Source organism: Colobus angolensis, unplaced genomic scaffold (genome assembly GCF_000951035.1).
Source record: "Colobus angolensis palliatus isolate OR3802 unplaced genomic scaffold, Cang.pa_1.0 Scaffold5, whole genome shotgun sequence".
NCBI classification, from domain to species: Eukaryota; Metazoa; Chordata; class Mammalia; order Primates; family Cercopithecidae; genus Colobus; species Colobus angolensis.
Genome location: NW_012118487.1, coordinates 1,953,055 through 1,970,742, shown reverse-complemented (window position 1 = coordinate 1,970,742; position 17,688 = coordinate 1,953,055). Strand labels below are relative to the sequence as shown.

Genomic DNA, 17,688 nt, shown 5'->3' with positions numbered 1-17,688 from the left:
GATAAATGTGGAGGGTCAATGGCTCTATGTTCTATGGAGATTGACACAGCTTTTTCTGAATCATAATAAAAGGACTAGATGTCATAAAAGAAGTCATCATTCCCTTTATTAGACACTTATTAACATATTAGCAAAAATATTAGCTCAATTATCACTGGGAGGCTAGTTACCGGGCAAAAGTATAGGTGTGATCATCTTGCACTCCCTAGAGGGTTCAGGAACCCTTCAACACTCTGTCCACAAGCCACTTGTCTTCTAGTGGTGATGTGATGTAACATGTGCCCATTCTCAAACGTTGGGGCCCACAAATCTCCCTGAGGCACCCCGTACCCTATAGCTAGCTAGGCCAGCTCTTCCTTCCCCACCAACCAACAATCCCTTCACTCCATTCCTTTTCCCCATAACTCTGGTGAACTTTAGGAATCCTGGACCATTTCTAACTTCTTTGGAGATCCCACAGGCTCTGGACTACATCAGACGCCTGTAAGATCCTCTGGAGTGGATGCCAGTCCTAGTCCAGCTTTTCGTTTCCATCCAGCCCTCACGGCTCCAAGGCAGTTTGAGCAAGAGCTCTAGCCCTGGCTCAGGGCCCTGGACAGAGTTCAGTTGGTGGGTAGCTCCCAGGGGCAGTGTCCCGAGAACTGGGCTGGTTAAAAGCTTTCTTTAGGGATCCTCTCCAATAAAAGTAAGCCAGCAAAAATTATTTATGTAGGCTCTGTATTGATTTACAACACAGTTGACATCAGGCTTTCTCCTAGACCAGCGGGCCATGAAATTGTACAGAGGAAACCCATTCCCTCCACAAGGTGCCCTAACTCAGGACACTTTGAGGTCACAACGGTTAAGTTCATGGGCATCAGATCAAGACTTGAAGAGGCCTCATGGCCAAAACTGGACCACCGCCAGGGAAGACCCAGAGCTAGGGTCAGGGTGTGGACTGCTTGTAGGGTCAGAGTTGCTATGCTCGGGCTCCAAGGAAAATTGTTTCTAGTTTCTCAGTATTTTCATGTTTTCTGCCGAGTTCTTTACTGGTTTGGGAGAATTTTTGGCTGACAAGTGCCCTATCAAGTGGGTTGCTGTAAAAGACTCCAATGCTATTAAATTAACTACCTCTTTTTCTGGAGTTCCTCTTCTTTCCCTTGGTGTACTTCTCCCTGTGTCAGTCAAAGTGGATGAGTAACTTCTAGGGGACTCACGGTCTATTGGAAAGAACAGGGCCAGTCACAGTGAGTATCCACTTAATTACAAGCCAACTCGTTCTGCCGTTTTTCCCTGGTGGCAACTATTTTTTCCCCAAATTTGGAGAGACACCATTATTGAACACATGGGTATAAAACTCATAGGTCATTACAAAATTGTGAAATAAGACACAAAACAAGAGCATTTCAAAAGGAAAAATATCTGAGGTTGCAGAAGTATTATAATTGTCTATATAAATATAATAGCTACATTGCTGATTAATTATATTGCCACGCCCACTATAGACAATTTATAATTGGAGGGATTTTTCATATAAAAATTTTTCAAAACTCTCTGTTTCTATGCTTTTGCCTCTAATTTATAATTACTATTATAAGACTTATAGAGGATGGAGAATTTGAAAACAGTAACAAATTGTAGAAAAGGAAACATTTTGTGGAATAATTTAAGACAGTAGTAATGAAAAAAAAGAGATAAAACCAAAGAAAGTATGAGGATGACAAGAGTGTGGATGAACATTCTCCTTCCACCTTACTCTCCCCTCTTCTCTCTTACTCTGTTTTTAAATACTTATTGAATCTTAAGATGCCATACTGTTTATCTACGGCCTTCTTTTGTGCCCAGAAGATAAACACCTTATCAGAAAGCAAAGAAACAAAGAGATATTGTTTCTTCTTACTGCAAGCAAAAAGGGATAAACAGAAAGCATCATGTCAGTTGCCAAATTGCTTATGAAATACTGAATTATTTTTATCTTAAAGCAAAGCACAAATAATCACATTACAAAATTATGATTGCATGTAGTTCTTAATAGTATCTTACACCTTTTGCACTTACGTGACTTACATATGGAGATGTAAGTAGACATTAAAACTATTCCAGCAGTCTATGTCATAGAATTTTATCAGTATAACTGGGTCAATATTTGTCAATTCTTTCTTTTATCCCTTTAACAAATCTAGTTATCCAGACTGACAAGAAGCATTAAAAATAAAATTTATTTTATCCATCTATGAAGGAATTTAAAGTGCTGATTCATAATAAGAAAACATTGTTTTAGGGTTTTGACTACTTTGATGATATAAATTCTAAGTTAATATACTTTTATGATCAGAGGGCCTGATAAGGATCACAAATTTTAAATTCCTTTTTCTACCCCATGGAATATAAGCTATTTTTCACTTGGGTGAAACACAATTGGAAAGTAAATATTTTATTAAAAAACAAAATACTTTTAAATGCATTTCAAAGCCCTTTCAAGTCATGTTTCAAAAATGTGCTCTTATCTGCACATAAAATTGAGAGATGATTATATTAGGATATTAAAAACCTGGAGAAGGTAGCTAATTTATTAAAAAATTGGATCCTGACACATTTCAATTAGTGAAAATTTTCGATTGTAGAAATTGATTTTTAAAACTCTAATTGATGATTTTGAAGCATGTTGCTTCAGTCTAAGGGTAAGCAAAGATAAATGTAAGTATATAGTACAGCATCAGTGAAAGCAAAGAAGATAACTACTAAGTAGATTTGTGCAAGTTGATTAACAATCAAGCCATATTTGACACTAATACGAACTATGAATCATGTCTTTCTTTGTCTGAGATTATATTTTATACTATAAATTCTGAATTATTAGGAGTTTGAATCCCTTTTCTGTTACCTACTCTCTGCGTGACCTCGGACAAATTTCTTATCCTCTCCAGGCCCAACTTCCAGAATTGAAAATGGCTCTTAAAACAACATCCATTTCATAGGCCTATGCCAGTTTTGATTAGATAATGTATATAAAGCACTCTGTAGTGTCTGGTGCATAGAAGTTTCTCTGTTGACCAACTTTCAGCCCAGAATGTTCATTCCAATCTCTTAAAATTTATGTAGTGAACAGATGTGCTCTAAGAATTAATGAAAAGAATTGGTCACAAATTTTAAAACACCCTGGGCTATAAGTTATATAAATCTCAAAAAGAGTCCTCTGTCTTTTATTTATTTATTGCTGTTTATTCTTGTGTTGCCGCTTCAAAGTTATCTATGAAAACAGAGTTTAGAGTCACTTTTAGCCTGAATAATGTAATTCAAATTTCAATACAGGACTGTTTTAGCGGAAAGAGAAAGTGAATGAATTAAGTAATAATGGAAAAGAGAAAATGAATACACTAAATGGTGGAAATGGGACTTTCGTATATACAGCTTAAAGATACATTCACAAAAATTTTATCACAATTGTGTCCTTGAAATGGAGAAAGCTATTAAGCAAGCAAGTCCTAATTTCTTTGTGTCCATCAATTACTAATCACATCTTTCAGTTTTGCTTCTTGAATGTTTTGATATAGTATCTTCTATATGGAATGTGAGCAAATTATTAACAGAACGAATATAAAGTTTTAAAGTTAATATACACATTTTTAAAAGGCTATGTGTGGAACTATAGGTTTTGATTCATGTCACAATGTAATTTATCATCTCAGTGTGAGTAATGGTTGCTTCAACCCTAATCCTGAGCTACACAATGGCTTTCCCTCTTGTTTTTGAAAGAGTAAATTTTTGTGAATTGATGATCACTTTAAGCCACACATCAAGTCCAAATATCACAGGGGCAAATGAGCAGTATTCAGTAACACATATTTGCACAACAAGTGTTTGCTCCACAACACATAACGACGCCAAATGGTCTCCCAGCTCGGGAGTGATGAGATGTTGGAATGGACAATGAAAGAGCTGGAGGGTGGGTCTCTGAACCACAAAGAAAAAGAAAGGAAAGCTCATCCACCTTGGAGGGCACCGCCACGGTCTTGGTGGTGGTAGTTGTTGGCTGTGTCCACGTCCTGGAAAGAGGCACTGTGAGGCATTCTCCCGCAATCATTCTGGTAGGGTGGACAATGAGTAGCACCATCTTGAGGCAGTGGGTGGAGAGGCTGGTGCAGGGGGCTCCTCCTCAGCACTCTCAGGGAGGAGTTCCTCTCGGGAACATCTGGCAGCAGCTCACTGATGAGACGGTGCAAGATGCTGTTGTCTGGCAAGCTCCCCCTTTTCTTTTCAGCTTTAATTTGGTCACAAATGTCTTTAAGGGCAGAGTCCAGAGCCTCAAACACAGATGCTTTACATTTTGCCTTTTCAGTCTGTTTCTTAGGGGCTGAATTTTTTTTCCTGCGGAAAGGCACAGGACTGACTAGAAAAGCCAGTTTAGAAAGGCCGGGGTCCATTTCTTGCCTTCTGGGCTCCTCGGGGTTTTCGTGTCTGGCTCTTTCGTGTTTCAGCATTGTGGTAAACCGAGTGTAGGAGGCCGGGCACCTGCCTTTGCAGGAGCTGATGAGGTGGCGGTGGTGGTGGTGGTGATGGTGGTGGTGGTGGTGGCTGGATCCATAAAAGCTTTCAGAGGATGTGAAGGAAAAGTGGTCAAAGTCACTTTCACTGCAGAAGGATGACCCCTCTAGGTGAATGTAGTCACTGTGGTCAGACACAACGCCGTCCTGGTCGCTGTCGGAGAACTCCACGTGGGCTCTGGGCTGCTCATCGCTGGTGACTTCAATGTGAATGGGCACCAGGGCGTTAGACGTGCAGCCTCGCTGGCCCTGAGAGGCGGGTCCACTTTGGTTTTCTTCCTCCAGCAAATACTCAATGGAGAATCGCCTCTTGGGGCATAAGCCATTTTGTGGCGGTGCTAGGGTTACCGGAGATAGCATGTCATCCCCTAAATTGGGCATGGACTTGGACTTCTGAATCAGCTTTTCGAACTCGGAAATGCGCGTGGGCACCATGTCCCGGGGCACCTCCTCCGTGGAGGACTGGCTCCAGGCCTGCAGCAGGCCCTTGTGCTGCTGCTCGCTCTCGTACTGCAGTATCCTGGACTTCACCGAGCAGATCACCTCGGAACTCATCAGGTCCTTGCGGTTGATGCGGTGCATTTTCTTGTACATCTTTAGGAACCCCGGGGCGTTGTGGGCTGACCGGTGTCTGATCCTCGATCTGCCGGGACCGCGAACCTCCTGGACGTAGGGCGACCCCCAGGCTCTGCGGCAGCTCTCTTTGGAGTCCTCTTCACATAACAGGGAGCCCATGCTTTCTGACTTGATTTTCGGGTCCGGGAAGCTATCGCAGTCATCGTTTAGGAGGTCGTCACAGCTCCGGGATTTGATTTTGGGAGAAACGGTCTCTTCTGTGCTGCTCCAGATTTCGGCGTTTTGCCGGGCCATTTGCCAGCCGTTCTTGAAACTAATGGCCCTTGGTGAGTCCCGAGGGACGTCTAAGTGCTGTCTGTAAGTGCTACAGTAATCTAACTCACTGGAGGGGTTGCCGTTGAGCCCTGAGTAACTGCAAAGGGATGGACACATTTTGCTATCATCCCCACCTTTTAATCCAGAGCAGCGTGGTAGAAGAGAGACATTTGGAGAAGTTAAAAGGTTCACAAAGAGAGGAGAGCATGTCAGTAAGCATCAGACAGCACAGCAAGGAGAAAGCAGTTAGTGTGTTTTAATCTAGAGGCTGATTGTTAACGCATGGAGCTTCAGCTCTAGAGGAAAAGGTCTAATTCTAAAGCGAGCTAATACTTTTTCAATGAATGTAGCTTTGCAGAGAGAGTTGGCAAAACTATGCATAAGAAGTAACTGATGGAAGCAAATACGCCTACTTCTATTGCATAATTCATACACTTTTCTGACAATACTGTTTGCCAAAAACATAATAGTGCCTCTTCAGCTGATAGCATGATCTGGTAGGAAAGGTTTCACAATTAGTGTCAAAAGTGTAATACATTTAATCAATTTAATAGGGCCGGAATTTGAGTCTCATTTGATTCGTAATGATACATAGGTAGAGAGGGGTTTATACATTTACATCTAATTAATACTCTCATGATTATATCAAATAATTTTTTATGGGTCTTGGATTTTAAAAGCTATAAGGCAAAGTATTCTCCAAAATTGCAAAATCAAAATGCTGTGAACTATTGCTGCTAACATTTTTCCAAGAAAAAAAAATAGCTAAAGCTCTTTAAACAAACTAATTTATCTCTTAAATTGCTCTACTTTAACCTCTTATTAGGTACATAGTTCTCATAGGAAAACTGAATATAATACAAAACTTTCATCAGAGGCGCATATATCATGCTTTTTTTCTGGGAAGAGTTTTAAAAAAATATTTGCAATTTGATAATAGAGATGTACACTTGGGTTCAATTTTGAATAGCTATGGAAATGTTCTTTTGTTTTGCTGAGTTAACTAATAAATGAGAAGCCAAATTATATCTAACCGGAGATTTTCTTCTTAGAAATAAAATCTAACAGAGGAAAATATCTCTATTCAATACGCATACCTTACAATGTTCTCTAAATTCTTTAAAAGTAGGTGAGCACATTAGGTAGATACGTACTGCCTGGGAAAGGAAGTTGATTTAACACTCCCTGTGATAAAACAAATATCTACATTTATCAGAATCCTTTTAACTTTTGGGTAGTGTACAATAATAATGAGTCAATGGCATTGCATGACTTACTTGTTACCTTAAGATATTCATTGGAATAAGTGAGTTGAATCTGATAAGGCATCTCTGCTCCTCAGAGGAAAGGTGTGATGGATGGAGCTCACATGCCCTGAACCATCAGCTGATACTACAGCTTTACGAGGCCTTAAAAGGGCTAGGCCTCCACCTACTCAGAGTCCGATCATCACAACCAGAATATCTTTTGCACACAAATCAGCTATCACTTTTAACTATCATGTGGCAATGGTTTTAGTGAGTATAGTTGATAGGTGTAGCTGAATTGGTCTGGTTTTATAGAAACTTATGTTAGAGCTCAATTTCTTCACACATTTCAAAATCTCTTTCTCTTCTGTTTCAATCCCAAGATATTAGAAGAGATTGTGTGGTCCCATATTGGGTAGAGCCCTAGCTCCCTGTGGATGCTGGTTCAATCCTCACTCTCCATCTCAGAAATATTTCTGTTCTCAAGGAAGACCACTAAATGGTCTTCCAGAAACCAGAAGGAGTGACTTACTCCTTTCAACAGTGAGCTGCCTACACCTGCAGTGAGGAGACAGGCCGCCCAGAAAAAAAGGCTTGGTAATTCCTGAATGATATAATTATGGTCTGGGACCAATCAGTCCTGACTGTGAACTGCTGTGAATTGACCACTATGTTACCTGGCAGGACCTGGCTGCTCCACTGTTCATACGAAGGTGGCCCAAAATATACAGCAAATGGCTAAAGAAATTAATAGGTCAGATTTTTTTTTTTTGTAAATCTAGAATTGAATAACTTTTTAAAACCTCCAAACCAATGTATATTTTAGGTAACAATTTCCTCTGTTGTTGCTTGTAATTTCTATCCTATAAATTCGACTGATTTGCTAGTTGTAGAAACATTAGAAAATTTTCACTATACATCAATGTTTACAAATGACATCTTTTAGTAACCTGATGATACATATTTGATACTTTGAATTTGTTTAGAAAGGGATCTATTTGGGGGAAAAAAGCATTAGCAGATGCTAGTCAGAGTTTTTGAAGCAACCTAAGTGGCTCGCCAGCTTGAGTCAGTCTGGGTGGGAAGAAAGCTATTGTTCTGAAACTGTACTTTATTCCGGACACCGTACGTGGGAGCCGGCACGTGCCACTATCACTGGGCCAGCTTTCACACAGTGCTCTAGGCTAAAATGCAAACTAGTAAATTGTTGTGTTTTCATTTACTATTGCTCACCTTTTGCTCTTGATGGGGAAGAAGGAGAAGAGCTAGTGAAAGACTTTGTAAGGGTGGTGCTTGATCCTGGGAGGTCCGCTCGGCCTGGGCTAGTCCTGCTCACACTTTGATCTCCCAAGCCCCGTGGTGGACCCACTGCAGGCTCGCTCTTCCTCCGCTTCCTGAAGTCACTGGCCATGCTTGCGGAACTGAAAGAAGGAATCAGATCTGTTTGATTGGCATTGGAGGAGGTTAAGGTGTACACCAGAAAAACCAGTGGAATGTTCTAGTGACTCCTAAACTTCTATCAGCAAAACTGCATGGCTAGGAACCCATCCCTTGATGTTCAACATGATTTCTCTAGAAGGATCCTTTTAAAAATGAATAGACTTTATTATTTATTTATTTTGAGATGACTTCTGGCTTCGTCACCCAGGCTGGAAGTGCAGTGGTGCAATCACAGCTCATTGCAACCCCAAACTCCTGGGCTCAAGGGATACTCCCGCCTCAGCCTCCCGAGTAGCTGGGACCACAGGCATGCACCACCACATCTGGCTAATTATTTAAATTTTTATTTACATAGAGACAGAGTCTCACTCTGTTGCCCAGGCTGGGTTGAGACAGAGTCTCAAACCCCTGAGCTCAAGTGATCCTCCATCCTTAGTCTCCTGAAGTGTTGGGATTACAGGCATGAACCACTGTGCCCGGCCGACTTAATTTTTTAGAGCAATTTTAGGCTTGCAGAAATGATGACTGGAAAGTGTAGACAGTTTCCTTATAGTCCCTTTTCTCTTGTACAGTTTCCCTTATCATTTACATATTCTTTTACTGGGGTACATTGTTACAATTGATGGATCTACCCTGATGCATCTTCACCCCAAGTCCATAGCTTACATTTGAGTTCATGTTTTATCTTAAACATTTTATGGGTTTTGAGAAATGTATAATGATATGTGTCCATCACTAATGTGTCAATCATATAAAATAGTTTTACTGCCATAAAAAGTTTCTGTTCTCCAGCTTTTCATCCCTCCCTTCCTCCCGCTCATCCTGGCACCCATTGATCTTTCCACGGCCTCCACAGTTTTGCCTTTTCACCATGCCCAGTTGATATCATGCAGGATGTGGCTGCTCAGATTGGCTTCCTTCACTCAGTAATACACTTTTAAGGTTTCTCCATGTGCTTTTTGTCACTTGATAGCTCATTTCTTTGCATTGCTGAGCCACATTCTATTCCATGGATGTGCCAGAGTTTATTTATCCATTTACCTATTGAAGGACATCTTGGTTGCTTCCAAGTTCTAGCAATTGTAAATAATGCTCCTAAGAAAACCACCTGCTGGCTTTTGTGTGAACATAAGTTTTTAAACATCTTTGAAGTCAAAATTCTCCTATAGTGAAATATGTTGCGATTGAGAATTCAGTGCTATAATTTGTATCTTATATCTTTTCTCTATAAAGCAGAGTTCTAATAACATGAATATATCCAGAGTGGCATACCAAATACAGGAAAGAACTGAAAAAAAAAAAAAAGGACATCAAGAGAGGCAAATTTCTCTCACCTCAAGGGTTGCCTGCAGCTTGTCCTATCATCTTAGCTTTAAAAGATGTTGTATTGGAATTCCAACATTTTCTATTTAAATAATGAACGAAGGCTGAGCGTTATGGCTCATGTCTGTAATCAAGTACTTTGGGAGGTCAAGGCTGGAGGATGGCTCAAGGTCAGGAGTTTGAGACCAGCCTGGACAACTAGTGAGGCCCTGTCTCTACAGAAAAGAAAAGTTAGCCAGTTGTGCCATGTGCCTGTAGTTCCAGCTATTCAGAAGGCTAAGATGGGAGGATAGCTTGAACCCAGAGTTTGAGGCTGCAGTGAGCCATGATTGCACCACTGCACTCCAGCTTGGGCAATAGAGCAAGACCCTGTCTCATCAGTCAGTCAATCAATGAGTATCAGTTACCTGGTCAGCAAATTAACTATTAAAGATTCCTTCCTCTCATTTGCATAAAATACTGTCAATAGTCTAGACTAGCAGGGAGTTTGTGTCATGGTTTTGAGTTTGAGTACAGTACATTTAAGACAAATGTTAATCAATGAAGCCACACATGGCACAGCATACTGTGCGTGAAATCCCTGGATTCTTAGACAAGAATTGTGTAGACAACAGTGATAACAGCAACAGCAGCAATCCCAGCTCCCGTGGAGCCCAGTGGAATGTTATGTGCTTTATTTACGTTTTTGTCTGATTTAGCCCACACAGCAAACCTATGAATTATGTGCTGTTATCTCAGTTTTACAAATGGTAAAGCCAATACATGTGCCTGGGATGTATGGAAGGGGAGAGGCAGAGACCTCAGAACTGGTTCGCCCTCTTCTGAAGCGGATGCTGCATCTCCTAGACCTGTTTTCGCTGTGACTGTCCTGTCATGTGAGGGTCTGTGTGTCTTCACGGCAATCTTTAGATTACATTAAAACTCTAAAATTCAAATGTTTTAGGTGCATAGACAGAGGCACAAGATAAAAAGGAGGGTTCGAGAGTTCCTTTCTCAGGGATATTATTATAGTTGGTTGGCACTCAGAAACCCAATTTATGATTGACCTAATTCACAAAGAAATCTACATAGAAGGGTAAATTAATGCTACTACATAAATATTTGTTATTGATGTTACAATATGGCTGGGAGTTTGTATTATTCAATATTACTATTGAACTATGTCTGAGTATGTCTGAATTTTGTGATTTTTTTTTTTTTTTTTTGAGACTGAGTCTTGCTGTGTCCCGAGGCTGGAGTGCAGTGGTGAGATCTTGACTCACTGCAACCTCTGCCTCCCCAGCTCAAGTGATTCTCCTGCCTCAGCCTCCCGAGTAGCTGGGACTATAGGCGCCCGCCACCTTGTCCAGCTAATTTTTTTAGTTTTAGTAGTGATAGGGTTTCACCATGTTGGCCAGGATGGTCCTGATTTCTTGACCTCGTGATCTGCCCCCCTCGGCCTCCCAGGTGCTGGGATTACAGGCATGAGTCATCGTGCCTGGCCATGAATTTTGTAATATTTTAAAGGAAGTGTGGCATTTAAAGCTAACAGAACTTACCTCAGGCAAACTCTGAGGGAAGTTAGGCCTAGCAGTGACAAGTCATCTTGCCTCAATTTCTTTTTTTTCTCTCTCCTTGCCAACTGTGTAAACTTGGTAAGTTATTGAGTCTAGGTGTCACTTTCCTCAGAGATAAAGTGGGGACACTAGTATATAACGATAGTGTTGTCTTAGGATTGAATATGTTTTGTTCTTATGGCTTATTTATTGGTAGTATTAATAAAAGCATTTCTGATTTGTGTGGTCAGAGTATAATCAACAAATATGTGTATAACAATTTTTAATCTATAATTTTTTTCAAACATACAATTATAAGGGCAACTTAACAACATTGAAAATTAGTTACTTATAATTCCCATCTAAAGAAAAGAAAACTGGGTATAGGGGAGTAAGGGAAGAGAAGGATATCTCAGTCTGTGAAGGAATTTATAATTAGTTCACTAATTTTTTGGAAATTCTTGAAATGATCATATAAAATGATGCTGAAACAAAATAAAATGACTTCATGAGGCATGGTACTTCAAATAAAAATGAGTGATATATAATACTCATTACTACTTCACTGAATAATTTTATTGTTGAAAAAGAAACCACTGGTATAGAATATTCTGCTACAACATAATGAGATTCTTACCTCATGGGTCTTTCCAGGCTTCTGTCTATAGATGACTGATACAAGGAGGCCTGTTAAGATAGAATAACAGCCCCATAAAAAATTTTACCATGGCAGAATTTTGTTCACTTTTCAACATTAAATTAGGTATCCTAAAAAGAAGATTATAAAAATTGAGGTTGAAAGTACCATTCATTATGACTGTAAAAATGTCTTCCCAAAGAGACATCCTGCGACTTTATTTCTACTTTGGACCTATCTGCTTTCTTTTCTGATATAATGCATTGCAGTTCTCTCTGTAGCTCAACTTATCCGCAACCCAAGCATTGCATGGGGGAAATTAATAATATTTTCTCAGGAACACTGAAATAAGAGCTAAAGTTATTCTACAACCTCAACTTCAGAATCTTACCTGTTGAGTGTAAATAGAAATTTCCTATAGAAAGGAATGGTTTGATGTTTAAAAAAATTTGCAGCCATCATTCAATCCTTATAAAACATCACCTTTTAAATTCTTTGTTATTATTGTTATGAAGTATTGTCTTCAAAACGTAACACATAAACAGAACTTAAGACACCATTCATCTGTCAACATAGACACGACATTTAAATAAAACCCATGGAGTTTGACTTGAAGAAACTAAAGTACCTGGTACGTCAATCAGGTAAATAGTTACACTTTTACAATTCGGCGAGTTCAGGGTTAGTTTAACATAAATGAGCTAAAGAATCAAAATAGAACTTTGTAAAAGTGCACTTTAAAATTTTTCCTTCATTCTGAATAATACACTGAAATAGATAGTAAGCAAAACTGATAATATTAATTTTTTATTTTCCATGGCATCTACTGGGATAATTGCTAAAATATCTAAAAGGCAAGAGAGGACACTGAGCTATCACGTGTTTGAGGTGACACTGTGGTATGATATCCAGAAAGTATAGGGAGATGGCTGGGCGCGGTGGCTCATGCCTGTAATCCCCGCACTTTGGGAGGCCAATGCCGGTGGATCATCTGTGGTCGAGTTCAAGACCAGCCTGACCAACATGGTGAAACCCTGTCTCTACTAAATACAAAAAATTAGCCAGCTGTGGTGACACATTCTTGTAATCCCAGCTACTCAGGAGGCGGAGGCAAGAGAATTGCTTGAATCCGGGAGGCGGAGGTTGCAGTGAGTCGAGATTGCGCCACTGCACTCCAGCCTGGGCAATGAGAGTGAAACCCCGTCTCAAACAAAAACAAAAACGAAAACAAAAAACAAAACAAAACAAAAGTATAAAGAAAGTATAGGGAGATGTATACCAAGTACAGATAGTTTTGGCTTTGGTCATGTTTGATGATCAATTCATCACAGATAAAATTTGGTTTGCTGAAGAACTGGAATTCTAGTTTAAAAACATTTGTCTGTATGAAAACTTAAAAATGTCAGCCAGAAAGGCAAGATTTGACAAATGTTGTCTTAAGTTGCTATCATCTAGAAACATTTTATCAAGTATTAAAAATCTACTTAGTGGAAATCAAATCCCACTTTACAAACTATTTCTATAACTCAGTTTTCTATTAATTGGTAAATTAGCACCAATTAATCAATTAAAACATTAGTATACAATTTTGCAATTCTGTATGAATATCAGTCTTACAAGGTCCCTTTTGCATGACTTATGCTTCTATTAACTAATATTTTAATTTAATTCTATCTTACTAAATGAAAATGGAATCTTGCCTAGAAACAAAAGCATCTCTGCATGAGAATATCCCCCTCCTCCTTTCAGACAGAAAAAGTGAATTCTAATATTTTTAGTTCCTAGAAAATATTTAGATTCCTAGGTTCTCAACAAATATAAAATTAGGAGAAAAGTTTGGTTTGCTAGTCTGATATGTTTACATGGTTATTTTAATTTGCTGAGCTCTGAATCAGACACTGGGAAGGTAGAAAAATAGATACTAAATATGAAAGAAAGCAAACAAGTAAAAAAATAAAACCAGATAGTTGTATTACCGTTAGGATATATTAATTCTACTTGTTTGCAGAAGAGCAACACCATGAGCCTGAGAGCATTGGCGTCTGTGCAGAGCATGGCTTTCAAGGGACACACTTACACACAGCTGATGAGCAAAAAGTGTCAAGTTCAGAACACTCTGAGAACACCCCGACCGTGATCAGAAAGCTTGAATTGTCAACTTACAATGAGCCTGAACAACATTGTAATGTGAACTAAAAAGTAGTGTAAGAACTCATTGTGTTTCAGGGTTAGGCTAAGAAACTACTATTTCTCCTCGTACTGGTTTCTACATTCAAAATAAACTAAAACCAGTTTTGTGGTTTCATGTACACTAAGAGAAAGTTCAGTATTAAATTATGAGACAACAGTAAAAAATCTAGATTGATGACTGAGAGAAAAACTTGTACAATAATTGTAAGAAGGGTACTCATCCCAAAATGAAAATTATCTCCAGAAAAGAGGTTACAAATTTTACCAATTATGATCTGCCGAGTATTTACATATTACCATTATTTTAACACACTTAGAAGGTCAATTTAGTGAAGTACAGATACTGAATCACTCTTTCTGTTAAGTAACTATCAGATTAAATTTTGCTTAAATATCCATAACTGTTCTTCATTAATGCCAGTTTTCCAGTTATGGATTAAAAACTATGTTATTCATGGTAATATACCAGGCAGTTGATAAATGGTAGCTAAGGTAATGTCTAATCAATTACATTTTTTAACCAGAAATGTTTAATAACAAAAGGTTATTAAAAATCCAGAACCTTTAGAGAATATATTTTCTTACATTCTGAAAAACTATAATGTGAAATTAATAACATAGTTAACATATGCTATTAGAATCATACAGCACTCCCTCTCAATCCCAGAGATAACTGGCAAATAGGTCAACTACTGGCAAAGTGCTTTTTATGTGTTTTTTTTGCCACTACCATCACATGATAGAATGCAGAGAATTAAGTTTGAACTATTTCTATGCCCAAGAATTATTGTGTAATATTAATTATCAGAACTCTTTTCAAAGAAATTCAATAGTTAACAAGAAATAATATTAAGTAAGTAATTTGTTTTTAAGAGATTTATCCTCTAAATATATATCTTGGAAGTGCTGAAAAGTGTGATATACAGGAAATAGCACTGAAATGAAGGTTAAGAGGTATATATATGTTTTTCTGCCACTATCTTACCATGTGATTTTGGACTTACTTCTTAAAATTATTGCACTCTACTTTTTTTTTAACTGAAAAATGAGTGAGTTGGACATGATGCACTCTAAATTCCATTTCAGTTATCTATGAACCAACTACCTTAAAAACGCCCTAGAAATATCTGAGAAAAATATCCGACCACATTGAATTTCAAAATAAATTCTTGGGTTGCTCATACGTTGAAATGAGACTCTTTCTGCAGATATTAAGGTAACATAACATACAGAATATAACCCCTTGTTTTATTGATTTTCTTCAGATTACATGCCTGCCTGCCTGGCTATAAAATGTAAGTCTTTAGAAATGGCTGAATTCAATAAACCAGAATGTTCCTGATTACTCTATTTTACTTTTTATTTAATATATAAATATATTGATCACTTCTCAGTTTTAACACACACTCTGATGTTTACCACAGGGTAAATAATTTGAAATTGCAAATTGAGACTCCAGAAATTTGCATATTTCCTTGAGACTCTATACCTGCAATTCCAGTGGTCACCACTATGTGTCAGTAGTACCTCCTACAACGTAAATGTTCTATTAGTTTTGTTTTCCAGTTGCACATATTTAAGACTTTTAATGAAAATAAGATATCTTTGCGTTATAGTATTCACTTAAGACCACAGAGCAACTACTGTGCAAAACACAGTTTATTTACTTTGTTCCCATGCTAGTTGCTTCTAAGAGTTCCTTGCAAGGAGGCTTTTATATAGCTGATGGCTACCAAAACAGTGCCATTTCTGCTTGTGTCTTCTAATGAGTCATTTATCTACTTTCTAAAGTAATTTTCTGCTTTTCTTCGCAGACAGCAGGGTAACAAGCTTTTGACTCTGGATCTTTCTGCCTATTTCATGCTCTGTTTCAAATAAAACTCTGATTCAAATAAAAATGTACATTGGCTGCCATAAATGTTTCACCTAGTTGATTATTATAGGCTCTTAAGTAGAGATTGCAAATGCATTTCATTTTATATGCCAGTGATAATTTGTTATAGTGGCTTCCTGGATTAGTGTTGAGAAGGAGTAATAATGTCTGTCATGGGTATGAAACTGGGAAGTCGTGATACACAATTTCCAGGTATTTGCCAGCCCTATTCTTGACTGATCATACAATCTATAAGTTGTATTTAGGAAAATGAAAGAATAACAATAAATTTTAGAAATATGTGGGACATAGGCATCTGATTATCCACACTCCAAGCATTATAATAGAATGGTTCTAAGAAGCCTTCTAGTAGTATTTTACTCTGTCTAATAAAAACAGGTGGTTCATATATGCACTAAGACTAATACTTTGGATTTTTTATTTTCACACTGCTGAATACCAGAACTACATAGGATAGTATAACTAGCAGTTGTGGTTGGAATGATTCTTCACCCAGAGTCCAGATATAGCCAACAACTCTGGTATCATTAATGTCCAGGCAATGATACTGGATGCAACATAATGATGCAAAGATAGATTTTTTTTTTTTTCAAAAATAGCTTAGACATTACGGAGAATTGTAAAACACAGATGTGCAGAATCACAGTCACAGCCTCTAAAAGAGATATCTGAAAAAGAGAGAATAACGTGTTTTTACCTCATTGAAAACACCAGAAGAATGATCTTGAACATAGTCCAGAGGCTTTTTAGGAGGCTGGGTGTAGATGCACCATAGAAGCAGAAGTGTAGGGATGGAATGGAGGAGAGTCAATGGCAGCAAGGAATGAACATGTGGAAAAGGTGACAACAGTTAGAAATTGAGTGTTGACAGCACCAGCTACACAAACAGAATGACATGAATGGAGCAAAATAGGGGCAGCTGGGAGGAAGTGTGCAACGTTTGCAAATATTCTCAAGCACTGGGAAAATTCGCTAGTGTTCAATTAGTATATTTATAAAATCATTTTGTCAAATTTAATTAGCACTCCTAGTCTCTGGCCACAGAGGAATGCAAGGTATATTAAAGAAACATTAAAGGAGCAAGTGGATAGCATGCTGGTGAGTTTCCATGTGTGGCTGAAAATGATTATGGAAAATGCTGATAATTTAGGCTCAGTACAGAATAGTCCCTATAAGCTTTCTTTTTTAAATTTTTTATTTTATTTTTTTTTTGAGACAGGGTTTCACTCTGTCACCCAGGCTGAAGTGTAGTGGCACCGTCTCCGTTCACTGTAACCTCTGCCACCTGGGTTCAAGTGATTCTCCCACCTCAGCCTCCTGAGTAGCTGGGATTACAGGCGTGCGCCACCACGCCCAGCTAATTTTTGTATTTTTAGTAGAGAAGGGGTTTCACCATGTTGGCCAGACTGGTCTCAAACTCCTGACCTCAAGTGGTCCTCCTGCCTCAGCCTCCCAAAGTGCTGGGATTACAGGTGTGAGCCACCACGCCTGGCCATCCATATAAACTTTCTAACCAACAGCAACAATACATTTAAAATAAAGGTAGAGAATGTATTTCCTTAAAATAAAATACATTTACATTCACACTAAGATACAAATGAGAAAAAGTGAGAGAAAACATTCCTCCTATGAGATAATAACATAGGCAAAGTTCTTTGGTTTGTATTCATTTACAGTCACTTTTGATTCAGTTCAATAAGCTCCCTTGAGTCTAACCAAGTCTCCTTTGCAGTTTAATGGACAAAAGAGACTACCATCACCAATCCGTAAACCATATATGGTCAATATACTAGTATATAAATCAGCATATGGTCTAGAAATGGTTATATCCTGTTTTCTAAAAAAACCATCAGTGTAACTGGTATGTTATTTAAGGGTCTAAAATGCATGAAAACATGTGTAACTGACACACATCAAATGCACTGCTGTTGGTGGATACAGTTCCTAATCAGGGAAGTTGTTAACTGAACCTCGAGTTGACTCTTTTTTCTTTTCTTTTTTTTTTTTT

The 17,688-nt window shown here is 38.4% G+C and overlaps 1 protein-coding gene across 8 annotated transcripts in view; it reads right to left on the bottom strand.

Annotated features, from left to right (window-relative positions):
* Window positions 1-17,688, bottom strand: part of SORBS2 (sorbin and SH3 domain containing 2) — a 377,524-nt gene that overhangs the window by 34,145 nt on the left and 325,691 nt on the right. For 4 of the 8 annotated variants that reach the window (XM_011959522.1, XM_011959523.1, XM_011959520.1 and 1 more), the window contains 4 exons: window positions 11,597-11,646; window positions 7,895-8,082; window positions 3,971-5,548; window positions 1,111-1,199 (listed from right to left, as the gene is read on the bottom strand). In XM_011959522.1, the coding sequence (XP_011814912.1) occupies window positions 1,111-1,199; window positions 3,971-5,548; window positions 7,895-8,082; window positions 11,597-11,646 (1,905 nt within the window). Of the gene's footprint in view, window positions 1-1,110; window positions 1,200-3,970; window positions 5,549-7,894; window positions 8,083-11,596; window positions 11,647-16,377; window positions 16,435-17,688 lie in introns of all 8 variants that reach the window. The other 4 variants (XM_011959525.1, XM_011959526.1, XM_011959527.1 and 1 more) reach the window with 2 other exon arrangements.